At 37.4% G+C, this 23,296-nt stretch overlaps 1 protein-coding gene across 2 annotated transcripts in view; it reads left to right on the top strand.

The window, feature by feature from the left end:
- Nucleotides 1-23,296, top strand: part of LOC118282223 (vesicular glutamate transporter 1) — a 50,202-nt gene that overhangs the window by 22,665 nt on the left and 4,241 nt on the right. For both annotated transcript variants that reach the window (XM_035603191.2, XM_035603190.2), the window contains exons 2-8: nt 15,076-15,256; nt 16,970-17,088; nt 17,504-17,618; nt 18,194-18,368; nt 19,588-19,688; nt 20,092-20,248; nt 20,618-20,790. In XM_035603191.2, the coding sequence (XP_035459084.1) occupies nt 15,076-15,256; nt 16,970-17,088; nt 17,504-17,618; nt 18,194-18,368; nt 19,588-19,688; nt 20,092-20,248; nt 20,618-20,790 (1,021 nt within the window). The remainder of the gene's footprint in view (nt 1-15,075; nt 15,257-16,969; nt 17,089-17,503; nt 17,619-18,193; nt 18,369-19,587; nt 19,689-20,091; nt 20,249-20,617; nt 20,791-23,296) is intronic.

Here is a 23,296-nt window from a genome sequence, read left to right as displayed (position 1 = left end):
CTACTGAAGTTATGATACCCTAGTATATCTACAGGCTTTGTGAAAGAGATTGTTTCTTTTTTCTCCCAGAAAATAAACTTGTAGGATTGGCCAGATTTATCTATCCTTTAAGGACAAGAAATAATTTTACTTTATCTCCTATATCCAAGATTACCTAAACTCCTGTTACATTGGATAAGTCCTCATTTGTAATATGATCTGCCGGATTATTTTCCGAGCCTCAACTACAAATTGATGATAATCTACTCGTGTTTTGCCAATTAACAATGGATTATAATGGGCATAATAATCTTATTTACTATCTACCAGGATGTTATTCGAAGCTTAGCGTTTCATCTCTCAAATGTTGAAACAGATATTATTTAACGTTGTGAAAGATATCAAAACAAATGATCCATTTTACTGCGGCACGCTTATCGAAGTCACAAAGCCAGCTATAATTCTACTGGACCTTATCTTTAGGAGAGGAATTAGAATACGATATCGTAGTCACAATACGGCAGATCGTATTTTTGGCTCCCCATAAAATTTATGCTGATTCAGCTAAAAAATAGAACCGAATCAATACTTGCAATATAGTCTTGAATATTTTTGCCACCGAATTTTCGTCTGTTAATTCGATTTATTAAATTTTATTTTGCATAAATTGGTGTCTTTCCTCTTTACAAATTACTTTTTTAAAATTTCTATGCAAAAATTACTTTCCTTCGAGAGAGTCTAATTATTAGCAAAATTATTCAGTTCGCAACAGTTGATGTCAAGCAATATTCGTACCAATGCACTGGAAGCTGAACCATTAGACACAATGGCCTAGAACTTTTAAATAATGTGGAAAAACGAAGACTAAAATGCCATTTGTTAAAGGTTTTGTCAGTAAGCTGTACTCGGGACGGTCAGATACGTCTGAGGTCAGGGGTCGAAGAACTGTTGCCGTGATGCGAAGTTATATAACACATTACGTCACTTCTAAAGCTAAACTAGCGTGTAAAAAACAACTTTAGCCGCTCCATTCCTTTTGATACCTTGTATCATCAAAATAGATTCTCTTTTCAAACTTTCCACGTTATCCTAGTCTAAAAAACATGTAATTCCGTGGAAAATTCTGACAAATACTCTTTGTATTGTTGTTTTTGTAGGCTTAAATAATCATTGTATGTAGTATATTTAAAGGATTAATGTCCAAGCTGAATAAATAATGGTTCTAAAGAACTATCCACCACAACGAAGACTTATTGAGTCGCTACGTAAAATTGTTTAGTGAGCATATCCGAATAAATAGTTTCTCGAGACCGTTTTCAGACTCAGACTGGCATATTTTTATGAGATGGGTTAATAGAAACCTTATTTATTACATCTTTGATAGGAAGAGATAGTGTCATTTGACATGTAAGATGAAGAAGAGAATTTGATCTTTTCACTAACCAACGCAAAGCTTTAAATTAATCTAAACGATAAACCAAGTCATCGATTTTACTCCAGCATTCATTTACTAGTCGAATCCGATCCTCATGTGCTGATTAGGTGACGTTTTATGAACGTGTGCCATTTGTCGTCATCGACTGAGTGCTAATGCGGGCACCATGAACGTTGAACATTTTACTTTATCATTCTTTAGATAACTTGGTTTGAGCTGTGCATTACTTATCTGTGTTTTATAAAAGCTATATTTTTTTATGTCAATTGTCTATCGTAACTCACTATATGAATGTTACTTTTTATGTGGAAAGGATAGCATTCACGTCGGTATTTTATTTGTTATTCTTGTCAATAGTCATAATAATAAATTGATTCTTTATCTTCCGTCACTTTTTACTTTAGTACCTACTTAATAGGTATTACTACCTATATATTTATATGTGAATGTTTATATACGAATCACTCTTATTCTTATGCACGCTAAAAATACCGATTTAATGACGATGACCCTCAAAAAGCTTCCTAGCTAGCTTACTGGACGTATAATATCTACGTAGTATACATTATACACGACCTACGTAGGCATGTAGAGCAAACAGTTGAACTGTACAGTTTTAACTGAATCGAATTAAGAATACAGAAAAAACTGTACAGATAAAAGTGCACAGTTAAATCGTGAGGTCTGTATAGTGCATACTTAATCGATTTATAATACTAGGTACGGAACTGTTTACGTTCTTACACTCTTGTAGGTACCTAAGAGTATAATAGCTCTATAGCTAATGAAATATGTCTAACAAATGACTTGTTCTCACTAGGTACTCGACTTAATAATTTTCCAAGAAATGTAGTTACCACGTTGTTAAGAATATTTATGATCTGACATGATTGTGTATATTGACGCGGACGTGCTAAAACTAGTATGATAATTTCAATGTTAGTTCCAGCGTATATTCTTCCGATCTCTTCCTTTCACTCAAAGATCCTCAAGGTTTCAGGGTCTAGTACGCCTTCTTAACTCATTAAATGAGAGAAGTCTACGGCAATGTTGGTGTATTAAGATAAAAATCAAGCAACATCACTTTCTGAAGTCAAAACATTCTTTTCTGCTTAAAATTTTCCAATAAAGCCATAACAGACATGGACTGCATCTTGTTCATTAACTCTGTATACCCTTAAGCAAACCCTTACAGCGAAACATGACAAGAATTAAAAAAAAAATACTTGAAAAATTTAAATACATTCGAATTATAATGGAACAGAGTCCTTGGATTTTGTTTTAAAAGCAGCTAGAGGGCATAGACCTTTCGCTTTTTACAAGTAAAATGTATATGACCGTAAACACTCTGATTACAACGCACGACCACATCACGTCCACGAGTTATATACGAAGAAGTTATTATGACTCTTATTTGCAAGGAACTGCGTGTGTGCCAATTATTTTTTTGTATGCCTCCTTAGAGATTCATTTGATCGGAGGTGGTTGTTGTACTCATCATCACCATGATCATATCAGCCGCAAGACCACTACTGAATGTAGGCCCCCAATGACTTCCAGATAAGCCGGTTGGAAGCGACCTGCATCTAGCGGCTCCCTGCGACCTTCATTTTTATGTTGTTTGTTGTGAGTACAACAAACAACGCCACCGCCACAACACGCTGTTTTGTATCATGATACAAAACGGCGTGTGCAGGTTGAACTAAATTTTATCCTACAATAAATACAGATTTGTTATTTCTGAAGATAACATAATTATTTGAACCATAACATGGAATAGAATCAGTAGTAGGCAACTTACTTTGTAAACTCAAAACTTTCTAACCTGCACCCAGTGAACAAAGCACGGGTTGATAATTAATTACAACTGTAACGGCGACAATGGTTACTGTTTATAGAAATAATCTTGAAACAAGCATGACATGACTAGCATAGTTTTCTTGTTTCCGCAAAGAAATATACGGTTAACTGCGACAACTGAAACAAAGACATTTTTTATGTTGTATGTGTAGGTACCTGTGTGTGTCTGAGACAACCTCGAATGTGAAAGGTGTTGCCAATGCTTCCATAATTGATAATAGCATGCTTTGTAGTGATTTAAACGCGGTAGAATTTCGAAAATTGAACAAAAATCTATCTAATGGTATAGTCGTACATACTAAAATGCCTTATTCGTTCGTAGTATAAGTAATTACTTTATTAACCATCACCTGAAACGCCATTTTCGTATGATTACTTAACCTGACATTGAATTTGATGAAATATATAATAATGGAAATTGATGAACAATAAAATTATTGTTTCCATAAAGACGATTGACGACCACAGCGCCTCACGATTGCACAAAAGAAATAATCGTTTGTTATTCAACAATCCATATCATTTGAACTCTTCGCTCGATTCTATAAATACTGCCTTTGGTATCAGTTCTGTTGAATAACGTGTCAAGGTGCGACGTCTCAGCCATTTCTTTCACTGAATTCAATGCTCTGACTCAAAATGGAAAACTTAATGACTTGGATCACGATTGATTTCTATGAAGCGACGCATCAATCACACGAACCAACCGATTTCTCGTAACGGAATCTTTAAAATAGTAATTGGGTCACAACCTAATTAGGTCGTAGCCAATTCGACACCCGTGTCAAACATCTTATGGGTCCCATCGAATTAATTTTACCACAGGGAGTTTTCTTAACGACATAAGCCATGAATGAGGGGGAAATTTCTGATGAGTGCTCCAGAAACTTTGTTTACCAACATCATTTTTACGGTGTCTCGCTTTTGTGGGGTTTTTCTTATAAAAGTTATTGTGTTGCTCCTATATTTCGTTAATCGAATGACTCGAATTGATGATCCTGTATGTGTTAGACAGTTGATTGGTTTTTGTTATTTGCCCACGTACTGTAGACGTCATTGCTGGTAATTTTATTGATGAAACTTTGTTTGTTCGTTTCAGCCGTCATCGTTTCATTTTGTTTGTCCTCATTCACTATTTTCTTTTCTTTTGATTGATTTAGTTTTATTTGTTTTGATATGCCTGAAGTTTTTTCTATTAACCTTTATTATTGTTCTTGCTACGTTATCGTCTCTTGTAATAAGGGTACAAAGTTAGTAAGTTATTAGTTGGGTAACTAAATGATATGAAACTTCATCCAAATCCGATTAGAGTTTATTGTTGACCTAACTTAGGTGGAAGTAGGTGGGTTATTGGAAAAACTTGGTGGTAAGTATAAGCATCAGCTTAAAATACAAGATCACATGTTATTGAAAAAAGAGAACCTCTTTATTTCGTTGTGAAATGTTCGTGGTCGCCTCTTTGATATTATTTCAAAGGACATCTTTACACCGCTTATAATGTAGCGTAGCGAATGAGTTTCATGCTTTAATGATACAAAAGAATTAACATCATCATGTATATTCACAATTTCACACTTATTAAGTTGCCTTTTATAACAATAGTTACTAATCTAATCTTATTTGCAAGCTATAAGCGAGGCTTGCTAAGCGAGGTTTTCTTTCGTGAATTTTATATTGTAAATTAAATTTCTATTCCAATTTGCATCCCTTGTTTGAAAAATGTCGTCTACAAAGGCAAATTCACTTTGAGCAGTCAAGAATGCTTCGAAGTTTTATACTTTAAGGCAGTGGACGCAATCTACATACTAAATCAGTTAAGCCTTCACAGGTTTATGTTTGAAGCACATGTTCTTTGGCTAGGTTCACTTTAAACGGTTACCAAACATGTTGTTAGGCGGCAAGAACTTTTTAATTGGTCACGTAAAGTTGGAACTTGGAACTTCTAAAATTCGTTTACATTAAGATTTTTAGAGGACCCTAGTAGAGTAAGTCTTTGTTAACTATTTCAGGAAGGAAGGGACAAAATTGCCCAGTTTTTGTCCCTTTTCATCCATTCTGGGATTTATCGTGTCAATCTGGGATAAGGCGACTGATTTATATCACGATAGAGTTTTTATGGACAGTTGTCTGTAAGGTATTGTGCAGTCTTTCTATATTGAACGTTTACGCCTTTTCTTCGTTAGGTTTCTTTGTATTTCAGTGTGTGTTCAAATAGTTGGAATTTGATTTTGCCTGTGGAAAGTACCAAACTATAATTAATGTTTTCAGTTGACACGCTAGTTATTTTAAGCTGTAATTCACATATTATATCATTCACTAGTATAAAAGAAAAACTACTAGGGAGTCTGTGTCTCCTGATGGGTATAACCTGGGTGTCTTAAAAAGCCTGAGGTTGCTTATGGGCAGACGTGCACTATCGTAGGCCACATCATCACTTACCATCAGGCGAGATAGCGAATACATTACCTTACGAGCCCTGCATTTTTCTTTCGGAAATTCGGTCAAGACGTATTGTTATTAAAAGAAAACATTCTTCACAAGGCTTGGTTGCGTCAAGCCTACCCTATCGTCACCACGCTGCAATGCCCACCATTTTAATTATCGCACATACGCAAAATAGTCGAGGATGGGCACGCAATATCTCAATACAATCCTAATTACTGCACCTAGCTGTTGACTTTATTTTGTACCGTTCTATCTGTACTGTTACTTGAACTAAAAACTGGGTTTTTCAAGACCTTGACTTCTATTTTTTGCTTCAAGGGGTACCTAATCGGATAGAAAATGACAGTGTCAGTGGTCTAAAAATATTGCTTTCAAACCTGAATACCTGCATGCACAAAAATGTTTTTGTAGATTGATCGAAATAAATTTAATCATTTTTTTTTAGGACTAAGGGTGAGGCCTTTTTTAACAGTGGACGTCTTCCGATTGATGATAATGATGATGATCAAGTTTCAATAACATGGTTATCAATTGCTTTATACCTACATACTTCTCCAGTTCATTTTGATCAAGTTTATTTAAGACTTTCAAAGGCATTCAAAAATGTCTAATAAAGCTGGTATTTATTAAATGAATCACCGGTTTGTTACAAAAATTCTTACACAAAGGCACAAAGCCAATCAATATGAGATTTGCCTCGCTGATTACGCCTGAACACACTTGTTATGTACCGGCTGTATTGAGGAGCTGAACGCTCCACTGCTCCGCTTATTATTTATTTATTACCGCAATAAAAATCTCTTGTTGATGGATTTATTTTTATTTTTGTTGTACAGGATGTACTACCCAATTTTCTGTCTCATACAAAAAATCCTTTGGTTTTATTTTCGTGAATAATTATAATATTATTTACCTACTTTTATTTTTGGACTCAATTACAAAGTCCATGAGATGTTCCATCACGTTTTATGAAATGATTATCATCTTTTATTCATAATTACCATTGCAACACCTTTTGATTCTTGTAATGCGATACCCGTTTCGCTTCCTTGCGCTCGCCATGCTTTTTGAGCACCCTAGCACCATATACATTGTTGCATGTAGGTAGGTATATGATGTCAATGAACTGTAAGCACAATCGCACTGGACTCCCTCGTGAATTAAGACAGGTTCCCATGCTTTTTTTACAATGACCATGTTACGCCTTAATTGTAAACCACTGCTATTATTTAAGAGTGTTGGAAGTTGAGCCTTGAATCAGAACCAGATTTCTTTCAACGTTTGTACTTTTTTTTTGTAGTAGGTATAAGCCGATATAAACAAGCAGACGGATCACCTGATAGCAAGTAATCGTTGCCGCCTATGGACACCGATAGGGGGTTAGGAATTGAAGGATTGTTAGGGAATCGGGAAATGGCAAGCGTTGTTTCATGTCGGTATTCTGGAAGGCCGTGGTATCACTGGTCGAGCCGGCCCATTTGTGCTGATACATGACTCACCCACACTTGAAGTAAATTCTGAGCTCACAAAAGCTGATGTCCAAGATATTTGGTATACATATAAGGAAACACGAGATGATCAGCGCAGAAGCAGTAAGTAACCATTGGTTAGTTACTGAGCCGATGGTTACCAAAGATTCTTAGTTAACAATAACTACCGTCTCCGTTCTGACTTAATCTTTACTTTCTCCAGATACCAAACAGCTTAGATGACAGTACACTTCAGTCTACTTCAAATTATATAACAATAAATGAACAGGTAATTTGTAACCGACTTGGTGTACACAATGCGAGCTGGTCGGACGTGTCGCATTAAATATCAAAATTCACAACAGACAACCTCCAGTCACATTTGGCTCTCGTTTTAAATAACCTCACGTACTTATTTAACGTTTAACTTTTACAAACCCTAACGTAATTATTATGGTTAGTGCCGTGCCCACGTTGCTGAATGAAAGTTCTTTTTTTTTGGTGCAAATTATTCTAAGCCTTGTATTTTAGAAGCTAACCACGTTTGGACGCAGAATTGTTCTTAGAAACTAATTTTAGAATAATATTTGTGTAGGTAATTATCATACACAAAGAGTTTTTTTTTATACGGGTAGAATGGAGGCACAAAGGTTATGCTGGTCGCATGATTACAAAGTAAGTAGGAAGTTATCTAGATACTAAAATTATACACAGGAAAATTCCATAATTATTTTTGTGTTTATTTGCATTGAATAGGCTCCGAAACTAATGGCTTGTTTTACAATTGAAACATTTGCTCTTCAGGGAGTATATATAGACTCTTTATTCCAGTATTCTTTTACGATATGGACTTGCTGGGCATAAATTTCACATCCACACGAACAAAACCGCAGGCGGAAAGCTAGTACCTACCTAATTAATATTTAATATCACTTCTTTTCCTGAAGCAGTAGTTAAAGGTCATTTGTCATAATAATCATAGAAACGTCAATGTTTATGCTGATAATTAAGTAACTTACAACATAAGTCTTTAGTCACACTTCTGGAGAGCAAAATAACTACACAATTAGACGTAAATAAGCACATTGACAAAAGCTCTACTAGTTTCGAGTCACAGAGGGACTCTTCATCATGAAGCAGACATGGCAGCCGCGGCGACAGAGTAAGCAGCACGACGTCGCCGCGTCTGCGCACGCAATTTTTAGAGTAATATGTTATTTTTAGTTATTTTAGTAGTATGTCTTACGATACTTATTACAAAAAAAAAAAACACTGTATTTTTTATTATTAAATTTTAAAATAGAAGTAAGATCCTTGCTCCACAAACTTTTCCTTTAAGAAAACGTAAAGTAGGTAAAGCATTTTTTCCTGTTTTAAGACTTATATTGCACAATTAAAGATTATCCTTTAAAATCGTCAGCACTACAACAGACTGCATTAACAGCCGCAATCTAATCATAAATAACTAAGCTAAAACAAACTAACGAAATCCAAACATTTTATTTTATCTATCCACTTTAAATATACAGTGGAGATGTTATCTAATAAAACCCAACAATCAAACATTGACTTTACGATGCGGACAAAATACCGAATGAATTAGGAACCTCCCCTTATTGTGACGTCCAGTAAATAATCTAGTTGATAATGTTAAGTGGTTCCAATAAAAAACTAATAAAACGCTTCATATAGACGTAGTGAAATTAACTGATAAGGTTCTGTTGGATAGCCATTGAAGTTGCGTGAACGTTTTCCAGTATGAAACGTGATTTAGGATCCGGAGCTGCGGACTACCTAGCGGGTTTACCGGGGCTCCGGCTCGAAAGGCAGGAGTAGGAATGGGGTGGTTTTTAGTCAGTAAGAGTCTGACACTCCCTCTCGCCTCGCCCTGGCGATTGGACGATTGCCCCCCTTAAAAAATAGCGTGATTAAGGAACCAACAAATGTAGTTGAAACACATTTTCTTTATATGTGTATCACTGAACTTTAATATATCAATCATAAGATTACACATTCACTACATTACTGAGTGACATGTAATGAGAAATTGTGACTTAATCCACGACTGAATCACTGTTTCCCAAAATACAAGCTTATAGCTTAGTTTGGAAAGTAATATCAGTACCATTCGTAATTCACACGCGTCAATGCAATTACCACATTTTTGTAAAAGTAATATTGTGATATTGTTATTTTTATAAAAGGTCCACTACTGAACATAGGTCTGCCCTGATGTGACCCATATCCAGTGGCTCTTTACTAACTTTATCATTATTAAATCACCGAAAAACAACTAAATCCCGCTACACCAAAAAGTAGCGTGTCAAGTCAAGACCTAAATCGATTACCAATTTACCCATTCTCACTTAAATGCTTCATTGTCTACAAAAATTATATAATACTAAAACTGTCAACAACATTTTATACAACAGTGACGTAACACTCCAGACAGCATTAGCGATGTAAATAAATGTAGACACCATTACTAGCAAATAATATCAAATGCGAATCCTATTCCATTTCATACGGCAATGGCGACCTTCCATACCTAACTATAAATACACAACAATATACTTAAGCTTGGTTTTGTCGCCAACTAAAATAACTCAGTCATGGCATTCGAGGTTCCGCGGCAGTCGGTGTAAGCACGAACTATGGAGCTCTGAGGTTATTACATGGTGGAAAGTAGTGATCAACGAACGACTGTGGAATTTTCTAGAATCAGTTTTTTTAAAGAAAGAAAGAAGATACTGTTTATGGAGTTGTTTTAAAGTCAGTGCAGATGAAGTCTTTAAATACGAAGTGAGTTTCAACCTTCATTTAACATGTTTATCAAGCTATAATCAGAAAAGAACATAGGGAAAATCGTTCGTGTAAAGTACCTACTCACAGAGGTCAATTTGAGGGAAAACAGCCGTCGGTAATCAGTTGATCATGAATGTTATTATAGTGTTTATGTTTAACGTTTTATTTTACACGTTAGTATGTTCAAAATAACGTGGACATGAAGAACGTGGTGTAAGTAAACGAGTACAAAATGCTTAGAAGATAGCCTAAGCCTAAAGTTATAACCGGCTTTCTGCTGGTTTAGTGCATCGCAGTGTTAAAATCACAAGCACGTGTTTCCATACTTAAAAATAGATTATATTGACCAAAACAAAATAAAAATATCAAACAAGTCATTAGCTTCTACAGCACAAAGCAAAGTGAACTTTAAGTGAAAGCACAAACAAACCATTATCACACGGATGCAATAGCAGGTTGTTATCTTCGATACAAGTCCGCTTTACCAGTCTATCACTTTACCTAACAAAATATCTCTTCGTTACAAATTTTCCTGTTAAACTAGCTGGTTACGAAATACTTACCAGTTAACTCGATACTTGTAACCACGACCTGAATAACTTGGCGAAGGAAAATATTATATTTTGAGCCTCGAATATTGTCTCCCCAGCCTCAGTTGTGGTAATTAAATGGTGTCAGATTCTAAGGATTCCTGTAACCACTATATTTGATATCAAGCTCCTATAATCTGAATTTTGAGAAAGTGTTAATTCAAGGCTAGAATTACCATTCATTTTTACATTTCAATAGCTTCAAATAGTGTCCATAAAGTACTTATATAGCTTTTCTTTTGCAAAAAGATGTACTTAATGACCAAAGAAGGCACTTGTGTTGCGGTCATGGTCGACTTAGGCAAATGACCCGTCAAGAAAATATGCTAAAATGTACATTTGCTTATATTTACGTACATTAAACATGGAGTTAGCATTGCAAATACATAAGTATGCAACTTCCACAATGGGTATAAAGTATTGTAAAGTGTAACCTGCAGTCGTCAGTTGCAAAATGTCCGTGATACAAATATCAATGTCAGATGTCGACGGAATGTCGCAAGAAATGGACGTGTGATTTAAATATTGATAATAATCTAAAGTTCGTTAGCATTGCTATTGGTACAAGTGGCACGCTTGCTTTATCTGATTTTAAAAGACCTATAATACTATTTGCCAATACATTCTGCAAGCGCAGAGAAAAACCTTTAAGCAGTAAGTGCGGATGATGTAAATTAGGTGACAATTTTATATTGAAGATCCTAATGATATCTTTCATATCTTTGGTAATCTAAAATATTATATTTTAAAGGAAAACCAATTCATTTTCGCGTTTTAACAATAACGAAAGAAGAATAAAGCTTTGTCAAAATCAACAAAAAATGCCGACCCTCCCAAACACGACCCGTTATAATTGCAGAAAAAGGCATTTTGGAATACCTCTAGCGGGCATTCTTGAAAAATATACATAGCATCGTATTTAATTTACCATTAATTAGTAGGAGCACTCTAAAACGGACCCAATTTAATAACATTCCAATGTTAATTGCCGTGAAATTAATGCGTGACCATTTTCTTTTTTCCCCTGTTCTAAGTGTTAAACACGTTCTTTGTTAGAAATTATAATGAGGTAAACATTTGTTATTGATGTTTACTGCGGTTACTCTTAACTGGAATGTGAGCACGTTTATGGTAATAAAACCACCTGATTGACCTACCTTCTCTGCCCTGAAAGCCCTTGAAATGTATTGTAGCAAATAGCACGCGCGAAGCAACCATTTCGGTCATTAGAACTGCCAAGGAAGACTAAGTAGGTGCTGAAGAAGTATCTAAGTCAGCATCACAATTCTTCATTGATCGATTCGGTAGAAATCCCGACGGCAAGGTTAACGGCAGCATTTTCAGCCAAAGTATCTGTAAATATAGACTACTAATAGCAGAAAAAGCTACTTTAGTTTGTCTTCAAACATCAAAACATGTTTGGTACTATTTCGGTTATATATAGCGTATTAGGTACTTATACGATATCCCGCAACCAGATTTATCAATATTGGCGTTTGAGATTTAATGGTCTCATAATACGTAAACAGAATTATTAATTAACTAATAAGCTAATCGATATACAACGTGTACATAACATGTATATAGTTAATCTCATGTGTTATGGTTGAACTTAACATATTCTAATGCGCAATTGTCTGACTTTGTGTGGATATGTTATTTAATAGGAATGTGTCCTATAGACTATACCTCATATAATAATGTATTTTAAAGCCTTGACCGAACCTGCATTTTATTGAGAGTTATTATCGTAGATGTTTTATTTGTTTTAGCTGCTGGATAGCTATATTGGTACCAAATTATTAAGTCTTCTGGTCAGATAACATAACAGAAGCTGAATAAAAGCAGACATTAAGGTTACTTTTCCACCTGACATGTGCTACGCTACGTTGCTGTGGATGCGTTTGACCAATCATATTTATTGGTTGGAAATGGACTTAGCTAAGCTATATTTTTTATAAGGAGAAATGCGTGCTATGGATGGCCCTACTATCATCGCATACTCGAGCTGCACATCTTCCTCGCACAGCTACATAGCTTAGTATCAGTGGAAACGGTCACATAGTTTCACAACTTAGCTATAACATCTTCGCAGCATAACACACATCTCTGGTGGAAAAACACCCTTAATATTTTAGGATTTTTCGTAATATTAGAACTACTCGTCAAACCATGTTAGACCTAAGCGGTGTTTTATAGGTGTGTCCAATTTTACAATGAATCATTGCTGAAGGAAAAGTGACTCTCACTCAACGAAATCAAAACACGAATCTGCTATCCGGCTATAACGATGTAGTGTTAACTTTTTTGAGGTTAAATAAATATAGGCGAGTGTGTTTGCAGTAGTGCTGGTAGCACTATTACCGTCATACACACGCATGTTGTATGACACTAAAAAACTACTACTCTTTGGTATCGTAAGTGACCCGGTTGTGGCCACTTTAAGAATTTTGTCGACTTTGAAGCTTTCTTAACTTATAGTTTTTGTTATCACGAACATATTTCTTGTAAAAAGTCATTTAACATGTATTAACCTTGCCTAAGAAAATCCCCTTTTTAAAGAACGTCCAATAGAAAAATAACTGTATAAGAAAGAAAAAAAAAGTGAGTTTGTGCCATTTTTGGCCAGATTCGTGCCATTTGTGGCCACGGTCGTGTGCCAGTTCTGGCCATCAAAAAATACAATAAAAGTAATCAAAATTTATTAATTAAATTGGACATTTTACAAACAATGGTTTTTATTTAGTTTGGAAAATATGAAATATTATTACTTCACTTGAATTTAACTTACAAATAAAGAGATCAACATTTATATGACGTTGGTAAAAGCTGCAAAGTAAACTGACCTCCCCTTTGTGTGAAGGCAATTTATTGCATCTCTGAAAATGAATAATATGTATTTGTTGATATGTAAAGCCAAGGAGAAAAAGCCACGATAAAATAAAGGGGGAGAAGTCGGGTGTCTGTGTACATTAGTTTTGGCCAGCCATGTGGCCAAAGATGGAGAAATTCATAATTTTGTCTCCATTAGTGGCCACCTTCCAATAACCGCACTTCAGAAACATATGGCGACAAAATAACTTTAGTTTCACTTAGACAATATATTCTTCATGTAGTATTAACATAAACATCCAAACAATAAGCAAAGATTTAAAAAATAAAAACCAAATCCTCACCCGCTCGCCTTAGCCTTTTTGTTAAGATCTTAACAATTTCACCCTCAACTAAAAAGAATGACTTGTTGCATCGAAGTGAAGTTTGACACATCAAAGCTGCCAACGGTATCAGTGTCTCCAATATTCAATATTTTAAATACTGTACATCACAGAGTAATTTATTTGTCCATGCCTTAGTTATAAATATTTGAAGGTCCAAATGGCCACAAAGGGGTCGGTGGCCACAACCGGGTCACTTGCCCTATATGCAGATAGTGTTTTGAAGCATTAGAATTCTTTGTAACATATACCAAGCGTATATGACACCATTACTTGGAAATTAGCCAATCACTTTAGATCAGCGATTGTCAAAGTTCAAAGCAAACAGCTCGAAAAGCAGGAGTAGGAACGGGATAGTTTTTGTCAGTAAGAGTCTGGCACTCCCTTTCGCCTCGGCCAGGGCGGAGAAGGCATGGATGACTTTCCCCCCTCAAAAAAAGCAAACACAATTTAATATGAAAATGTTCATAGGTATCCCTGCGTAGAAAGTAAAAGATCCTGAAAGCATTTTAATTTCTTAAACGTTTAATTATCGTACACATGACTTTATAATAATTAAACCAATTTATCAAATTACTCTTGATTGCTTTTTGGTGTTTACGTCTGATTGCCATGATGGTTCCTTCATTAACTTAATTTCGTCAATTTGTGGCACCCTCGTCTTTAGAAGGCATGTTTATTTTTACTTTGAGCATCGCATCTAATGGTAGTATAGAATCAGTTGAGCTCTAATAACGAACATAATTGTATTGCGGCCTTAAAGCCAGCCGTACGAATCAGATTTCCCTTGTTTTAAATCTGTTTAAAAGAAAAATTGGCTCACCAAACCACCTTATCTTTCGCTTCGGGACAGGTAAATTAATTACTTGCAATCACTTGGAAGCGTGTTCGCGGTTCCAAATAAATTGGTCTGGGTTTATCGCGGTTTGATTGACGACTGAAGAAGTAGGTATTCAATGCCTACGTATTATAGATTTAAAAAGAAGAACTTTGTACGAGTGTCAGTATTAAAAATTGGTGGCAAAGTATGGTACCGTCACATCTCAGGTTCTTGCCAACAATGAATTTTGTTGTTCTATTGCGTATGCATTATTCTCTTGTCGGTTTTCCGAACAATTCTTTTTATATTACCTGTACCGGTACCAGTTGTTCTGTTTACCCATACGTACGCCTATAGCTAAACAGCACTTGTGCCAATGCATAGATTAGAATATTTATATATATTCGGTCTTAATATTCTTTAAAATATCCTCATATTCTCTTTCTTGTCTTTGCAGAGAGCAGTCCAAAGACCACCAGATGACATGGTGTTTCTGGCGGCGGAGACGGCTGGTGGTGGCGCTGCTGGCGTTTTTCGGCTTCTTCAACGTGTACGCGCTGCGAGTCAACCTGTCAGTCGCCGTAGTCGCCATGACAGAACCTGTGGAAACTAAACTTGATAATGGAACTGTTGTACTTGTGAGTATTCTATTGCTATGATGTAACTCTTCTGTTACTTACTTTAAGTTGAAAGTTATAGAGATAACGTGAGCACAACCATGATAGTCTTCTGGTAGACTATGGGCCCCCTTCACGTACGAGGGATTTTTTATACTCAAGCAGGCGGGTGGGAGCTTGCAGTATCTAAGAATTTCAGTCAGAAGGGCACTGCTGCCTTGGTCTCTTTCAAGTGCATAATAATTTGGTTCTTATAACACTCTCAAAGAGTTACAATGATCAGTGATAACAAAGGCATTCTATTCTGTCGTCATCCAACTAGCTTAGTAAACCAATTAATGGCAATTAATTACATCAAATCTAAACATATCCCTAATAATGGAAGCAATTAGTGCTAATAGTTTCATCCTATCCTGAACTCAGTCAACCGTAGTTTTATTGGCTACCGACTAATCGCCGATACACTTACATTGAGAGGCTTTTAATATTGCCTATGTCAGGGATGGCGAACCATTGGCACGCAGCACAATATTTTAGGCACGTTATTGACCACACAAAATTTGTCCTATGCCTGTCGTTATTTTCAGAACAAATAACATCAAAGATTCAGAGTTACACAAATGACTCCTGTTCAGCATGATGCTTCATAATGATGAATTTAGGTTAATGAAGTAATTAAAAAAAAAATTTTGATTGCGTTTTTTTATGGCATAAGCTGATAAACGAGCAGATGGATCACTTGATGGTAAGCAATCGCCGTCGCCCATGGACACCCGAAACACCAAAGGCGTTACAAGTGCGTTGCCGGCCTTTTGGAGATTAGGTTAGGGTAGGTTCCGGTCGAGCCAGCCAGTTCGTGCCGAAGCAAGGCTCTCCCACACATGTAGCACCTCTAAAATCATTTCTTTATTGGCACTATGTTACGTAAAGGTTCGCCATATCTGCCCTATGTTAAGTATTTATTGCTCCAGCTTCCATATTATTCTCGTTACTTAGTACATGTCATTTATCTTCGGGATAATGTCGCCTTGAAATGTTAGCCCGCTTGGCCTTTGTGACGGAATGGATGCTTAGGAGTTGTATCAAAACATGTTTATAGGTTTATGTTCTTTGATGTCTCTTTTGAGGTTAGAGTATTTGTATGTAATGAGGAACTTATCGTCGTATGTGGCAGGTTTTTAATTTTGTAGCTACTAATAATTCTCATGACTTGATTTTTATTATCAGTTACCGACCTGCCCCAGCTTCGCATGGGTGCAATGGTGATGTATTATACATACGTAGAAAACTTCCTCTTGAATCACACTATCTATTAAGAAACCGCATCAACATCCGTTGCGTAGTTTTAAGCATAAAAAGGGACATAGGGACAGAGAAAGCGACTTTGTTTTATACTATGTAGTGATGAGTTGTTGGGCGCTCTTGACCACGTTGAATGCCTCATGCAGTCGCCATACGATGACCAACGTTAGTTATGTTATGATGTTTTTTGGCAGTTAACACTTTAAACGCCACGGGGGTCACCGGTGACCGACGTTAGCGGAGGATTTGCCTTCAACAGTTTTCTATTGGCAGTTAAAGACTTAATAAATTAAATGGGCGGCGTTAATCGCTTACGATCACGCAAACCATATGGTCGTTTGCTCGCTTTCCATAAAAAAAAAATAATTAATATTGTTGATAATATTTTTTCTAGGTAACTGAACTAATTTTGTAACTGCCCATTGTCTCCAGATGCCAGAATTCGACTGGAGTTCACAAACGAAGGGTCTGGTGCTGAGTTCGTTCTTCTACGGCTACTTGATCACACAGCTCCCTGGCGGGTGGCTCGCGGCTAAAATAGGAGGTAACAGGTTCGTTCCGTTTTATAGAACAATAGACCTTAATATCATAAGCGTTTAGTTTAATTTATTTCAGGTCTTCCTGAATAGTAATAATAGAAAAATATTCATTTGATCCCAAAAGGGTAAAGTAGGTTTACGTTGTGCACAGTAAAAGGGGCTCTAACTAGACCACTTTTCACCAGTTATGTTCGAGTCCCATATAAGGCTATTGCCGGACTGTTTCGAAAAACCAACAATATTTTGCCCAACCGTGAATCGAGCCTGAATCCTTTTCGCCAATTTTAATCAATGCAGGTTTCTGCTGATTAAGTATTGTGCCTTATCTTTAGCATTGAATCTTAATCGGTTGTATTAAATTCGACTGACATCTTTAATTTCTTTATTACTAAATAATATAATAACAAATGTCGCCTCCACTTTCCAGGGTGTTTGCGATAGGCATCGGAGCAACATCTCTCCTGACATTGTTCACTCCGCCGCTGGCACACACCAGCACCGGCCTGCTGATTGCAGTCAGAGTCGTCGAAGGATTCTTTGAGGTAATTTATTTATTTATATACTTACTTATTATTTATTAACTTACTATTGTATAGCTTTTTTCTTGTCTTTCTGGGACGTGTCTCTGGGGACGCATGTCCCTCGACAAAATATGTTCCTAGTGGGGACGAGGTTTTAATCATGAAAACCTTTAATGAAATATTATCTACTCTAGACCTCTACATAAACTTAAAGTCAAAGTCAAATCATTTATTCCAATTAAATCATAAATTGGTACTTTTAAAATGTCAACTACAACACACTACTACAACAAAAAAAAGTCTGTCAGTCTGTCCGTCAGTGAAACTAGATGCTCGTTTCAAATGTAGCTTCGAATAGAGAAGAACGAACAAGAAACTCCATTTGTTACTTCTTTTAAAAAATACATTATAACAATTTCTGTAACACATTTTTCCAAACAGTAATTGTACATAATATATTATGTGAGAGCAATGCAGAGACATTACAACGCGCAACTCAAATGGTGGAACTTACATTTTTATCATTATGTATGTGACCAAAGATCAGTTTTAACCAAATCATGATTATTATCAACATAATTTATCAATGTCCTCAGGGTGTGACATACCCGTGTATCCACGCGGTATGGTCCCGCTGGGCGCCGGGCCCGGAGCGCGCGCGGCTCGCCACGTTCGCGTTCAGCGGCAGCTACGCGGGCACCGTCGTGTCCATGCCCATCTGTTCGTTACTGGCGCATTATACCGGCTGGCCTGGTATCTTCTATGTCTTTGGTAAGTAATAGGCTAGTTTCCTACTAGTCAAATTAAATACTTTTTTCGAAACGTCAAAAACAATATTTTCTATGAACTTTGTATGAAATACTCTATTATGACGTCATCAGATTTTTACGTCAAATAGCAGACTTATTTCTAGAAAATTAGCTAGAAAAAATCGAAAATTAAGTAGTTCATCAAATTTATGAATGAGAGTGTGATTATTTTTTAATATTTTATTGTTGTATTCATTTCTTTTTGACCAAGGGTACTACCTAATTATACAAATATGTATACAGGGTGTCCCTGAAATCGACGTCCAACGGGCACCAGATGATCGGCAAGGTTCCAAATGTTATCAGAAAAATATAAAAAAAATTCTAAGTCCTACAGTTTTTAAATTACAGTGACTTATGTGTTATCCACGAAAAAGTACACCCTGTGCCAGTCTTTTGACTCTTGTTGCTACAAATCTTTATTTTTTCGTCTGCAGTCTTCCTTACATTATCCTGAATAGTGCTCCAGTAATATGGAATCATAAATTCTTAGCCAAATGCTTTAGATTGGAAAACATTGTTAGTTTTAGAGGAACCAAATACTCTGAATAAAATTTTCACCTTACTTTAAGTGACTGCACTGAATAAGTGACTGTATTGCCGACGAATGCTGCAAGCGAAATCACGGGTAAACAGACAATATTGTTTGACAAGAGATCCTCGCTGATTTTCAACATGATGATAACAAATAGCGTGCAAAGTGCTGTCTAGTGCATACGAGGTTATAACATATGATTTGAGTACACTAGAAGAATTTTTAGTAAGTTCAAATAAATTCATCGAAACGGAGTTTCGTTGAAAAATCTTTTTTTGTGTCGAATTTAAGAAATAATTTGCAAAGTGCTATACCATTTTATAATCCTTATTAAATGCGCCAACTTTGGTGAAATTTGCCACTACAAGCGCCATACATAATTTATTCAGTACAGTCACTAATAATAGAAAAAGAATAGAAAGAATAGAATCATTTATTATAATACTCTACTTACAATTTCTTTTAAAATGTATCGTTAGTTTTACATAATTAATATTGGATTATATGGAGTTTAATTATGTAAAACTCCTATCTCTAGCAAACTTAATAAAATAGGTTATTAAAATTGGTCGTTAATCAGCACATCTTCCATTCGAAGGCCATTAATGTACTTATTTCGTATAAAAATGTTGTGTTACCATCACAGGTCTATCCGGTTTGATTTGGACTACGATATGGTGGCTGGTGGTGAAAGAGTCTCCCGAGAAAGATCCTCACATATCACCCGCTGAACTCAAGTATATTCAGGTACCTATACAACAAATTGTTAATAATAATATTGCAGTGTCAAATCTTTCACATCCAATACAGAATAATTTGTTATTCAAATCATCTCTGATAAAATTAAGTTGCGTTGTCATAGTTGACAACACATTCGTCATACTTGTAATTAGACTATGGTTACCGCTTACCATAGTTTAAAATACCCTTAAAGTGGTATATGTTATAGAATATCGTTTATTCTTACTAGGAACGAACAGTACCCTTAATTCAGTCAGTACCCGAGATTGCTTTCGAAATGTTATTCAAGCCGACCAATCAGAGCGCCGAACGCGATCCAGTTTCGATTACTTTAAACGTAAACCAAACTCGTACAGACTAGGTTTATTGACGTAAATAATCAACTTGAATTAATTCAACAACATTCCAGGATTCACGAGGAACTCAAGCAGTGGAAGGGTCAAAGATCCGTCACCCGTGGGGCTCCATGCTCAAGTCTGCGCCAGTGTGGGCCATAGTCATGGCACATTTCAGTGAAAACTGGGGCTTCTACACTTTGCTCACTTTTCTACCTACGTTCATGCAAGGTAACCATTTTGATTTCTATGGTGATAGTAATAAGGTCGTTGTTACTTAATTATAATTGTGAATTATTCGAATTACTTGTCTGCCACGCAAAGTGGGTTCGATTCCCGTACGTAGCAACTCTTTGTGTGAACCACAAATTGTTGTTTCGGGTCTGAGTATCATGTCCATGTTAACTTATATTTTTGTAAACGCACCACACAGAATTTATTTGAAAAAAAATACCCATTGTAATGAATGCGTATTCAATATTATTTATGAATCAATTTGTATATAATTACACATTTTAGTGCATTGATTGTGTTAATTTAGTATTTTAATCGAATTGATATATCAGGTGTACTTTATTACCTTCCTTCTATATTTTTCAGACGTATTCAAGTTCGAGACATCACAGACTGGTTGGCTATCTGCCGTCCCATACTTGGCGATGGCGATAGTACTACAGGTGGCGGGACACATCGCCGACTGGATGCTGCGGCGAGGGATGATGTCCAGGACCAATATTAGGAAGCTGTTCAACTGCGGGGCTTTTCTGTCTCAGGTTGGTTGCTATTTTATTTGCAGATCTATGCTTTTTTGTGGTATAAGCTGACAAAACTAGCAGACGGATCACCTGATGATAAGCAATCATCGTCGCCCATGGACACTTGAAACACCAGAGGCGTTAGAAGTGCGTTGCTGGCCTTTTGGAGGTTAGGAATTTAAGGGTTGTTGGGGAATCGGGGATTAGGAAAATTGAGGAGGGGGAGTAATTGGGCCTCCGGAACGTCACTCACACAACGAAACAACGCAAGCTTTGTTTCACGTCGATTTTCTGTGAGGACGTAGTATCGCTCCGATCGAGCCGGCCCATTCGTGCCGAATGGCTTACCCAAACTGGTATTTTTTTTTTTCAAATCTACTGTGACTTGATGAATTCTGATTAAATTTCTATCAAATGTATAGTTCCCTAGTCGGCTAGTACCAATACAACACCTACGTGACAAGGTGTGGTGACTGGTCGTAGCAATCTAATGTATGCTAATCTATTGTCACCATACGCAATCATATAAATACAATTATTACCAAATGATTACTGAGCAAACTTACTGATTTTTTTTTTTTTTTTTTTTTTTTATTAACTATAGGTTCACGCTTGACCACTATCTCACCTGATGGGAAGCGACGATGCGGTCGACGATGGAGCGCGCTTACCTAGAAGTAACCTATTCACTCTTGATTTAAATATTCCAGGGTTGTAGCTCTCGGGAAACACAGACTCCGGCAGGGAATTCCATTCCTTAGCTGTACGTATAATGAATGTACTCCCAAAACGTTTTGTGCGTATAGATGGGATATCCACCATGTAACGATGACGCGTTGCCGTACGTCTGGTTGTCCGATGATGGAACGGGCTAGGCGGAATTAGATTGTGCAATTCCGACGCACACTCCCCGAAATGCAGCCGATAGAAAACCGACAGGCTAGCCACTCGGCGTCGGTGCTCCAGACTTTGGAGTTTCGACTCAACAAGCGCGTCATTGCCAATGATCCTCTTGGCTCGTCTCTCGATTGCCTCGAGTGCATCAAGCTGGTATCGGGCTGATCCGTCCCAAAGATGAGAGCAATACTCCATGCATGATCGAACTTGCGCCTGATAAAGTTTGAGCAGCTGTTCCTGCGTGAAGTATTGTCTGACCTTTGCGAGGATTCCCAGTTTTTTTGCAGCAAGATGGGCTTTTGCTTCAATGAATGGCCCAAAGTTGAGGGTAGACGTTAGCGTAACACCAAGAATATCCAGACGGCCGGTTATTGGCACGGCTGCACCTCGGAAAGTAGGAGCAGGGCTGAATTGGCTCCTTTTAGCGGAAAATAGACACGCCTGGGTCTTAGCAGCATTGAACTCAACCAAATTGGCATTGCCCCATGCGGATACCGCCTCCAAGGAAGAGTTCAAGCGCCCCACCATAGCCTCTCGAAGAGACTGGATTTGTGACCCACTAGCTCGTGCGCTGGACGTGTATCTCTCAGCAACAGTACTGTCGTCTGCATACCCAAAGGTACCGGGCTTAAGCAGATCATTTATGTGCAACAAGAACAATGTAGCCGAGAGCACTGACCCCTGAGGAACTCCGGCATTGATAGCCATTTCATCGGACGAGCAGCCATTGATGACCACTTGGATGGATCGGTCGCTCAGGAAGTCTGCTATCCAAGCACACAGACCAGCAGGCAGGCCGAAGGAGGGAAGCCTACCAACAAGGCTATGATGCCAGACCCTATCAAAAGCCTTCGAGATGTCGAGGGAAACGGCAAGCGCCTCCCCGTGCCTCTCAATGGCCTCACTCCAGATGTAGGTGGCATACGCTAGAAGATCTCCAGTTGACCGGTTTCGGCGAAAGCCGTATTGTCGGTCACTTAAGATGTCGTTAGTTTCTAGGTATGCCAGGAGTTTAGTATTCAGTACACGTTCCATTGTCTTACATAGAATGGACGTTACTGAAATTGGTCTATAGTTGGCTGGGTCAGCACGACTACCCTTTTTGGGAACGGGCTGTACGTTAGCCAGCTTCCATACCTTCGGCACCTTACCAGCCTCAAGAGATAGCCTAAACAGGCGTGTCAGGATCGGAGACAGTTCAGGCGCACATGTCCGCAAAACAATCGCTGGTATCCCATCCGGACCGCTCGCCTTGTTCACGTCCAGGTTACGCAACACCCTACGGACGTCCTTCTGATGGATGCGAATATCCAACATACTCGACCCACATCCATCAGGACAGGCTGGGGGTCGCGCGTCACCAGGATCTAGACGCGAAGATTCTGCAAAGAGGGAAGCAAACAAATTTGCCTTCTCTTCGGCAGTATGTTTAATCAGCGGCGGTAGTGAGTATGTGCAGCGACCCATCGGGTTTAATCAGCGGCGGTAGTGAGGACGGCAGAAGTTCGATTCAACCGACTTAGCCAGGGTCCAAAACGCCTTACTACCGGCAGGGTATGAGGCTAGTTTGTTCCCGATGTGGCTAATGTGGTCGAACCGAGACCTCCTCATCACCTTTTTGCAGGAC

The sequence above is a fragment of the Spodoptera frugiperda genome, chromosome 20 (assembly GCF_023101765.2).
Source record: "Spodoptera frugiperda isolate SF20-4 chromosome 20, AGI-APGP_CSIRO_Sfru_2.0, whole genome shotgun sequence".
NCBI lineage: Eukaryota > Metazoa > Arthropoda > Insecta > Lepidoptera > Noctuidae > Spodoptera > Spodoptera frugiperda.
Note: the sequence above shows the minus strand (reverse complement) of the source record. Positions and strands in the feature narration are given on the sequence as shown.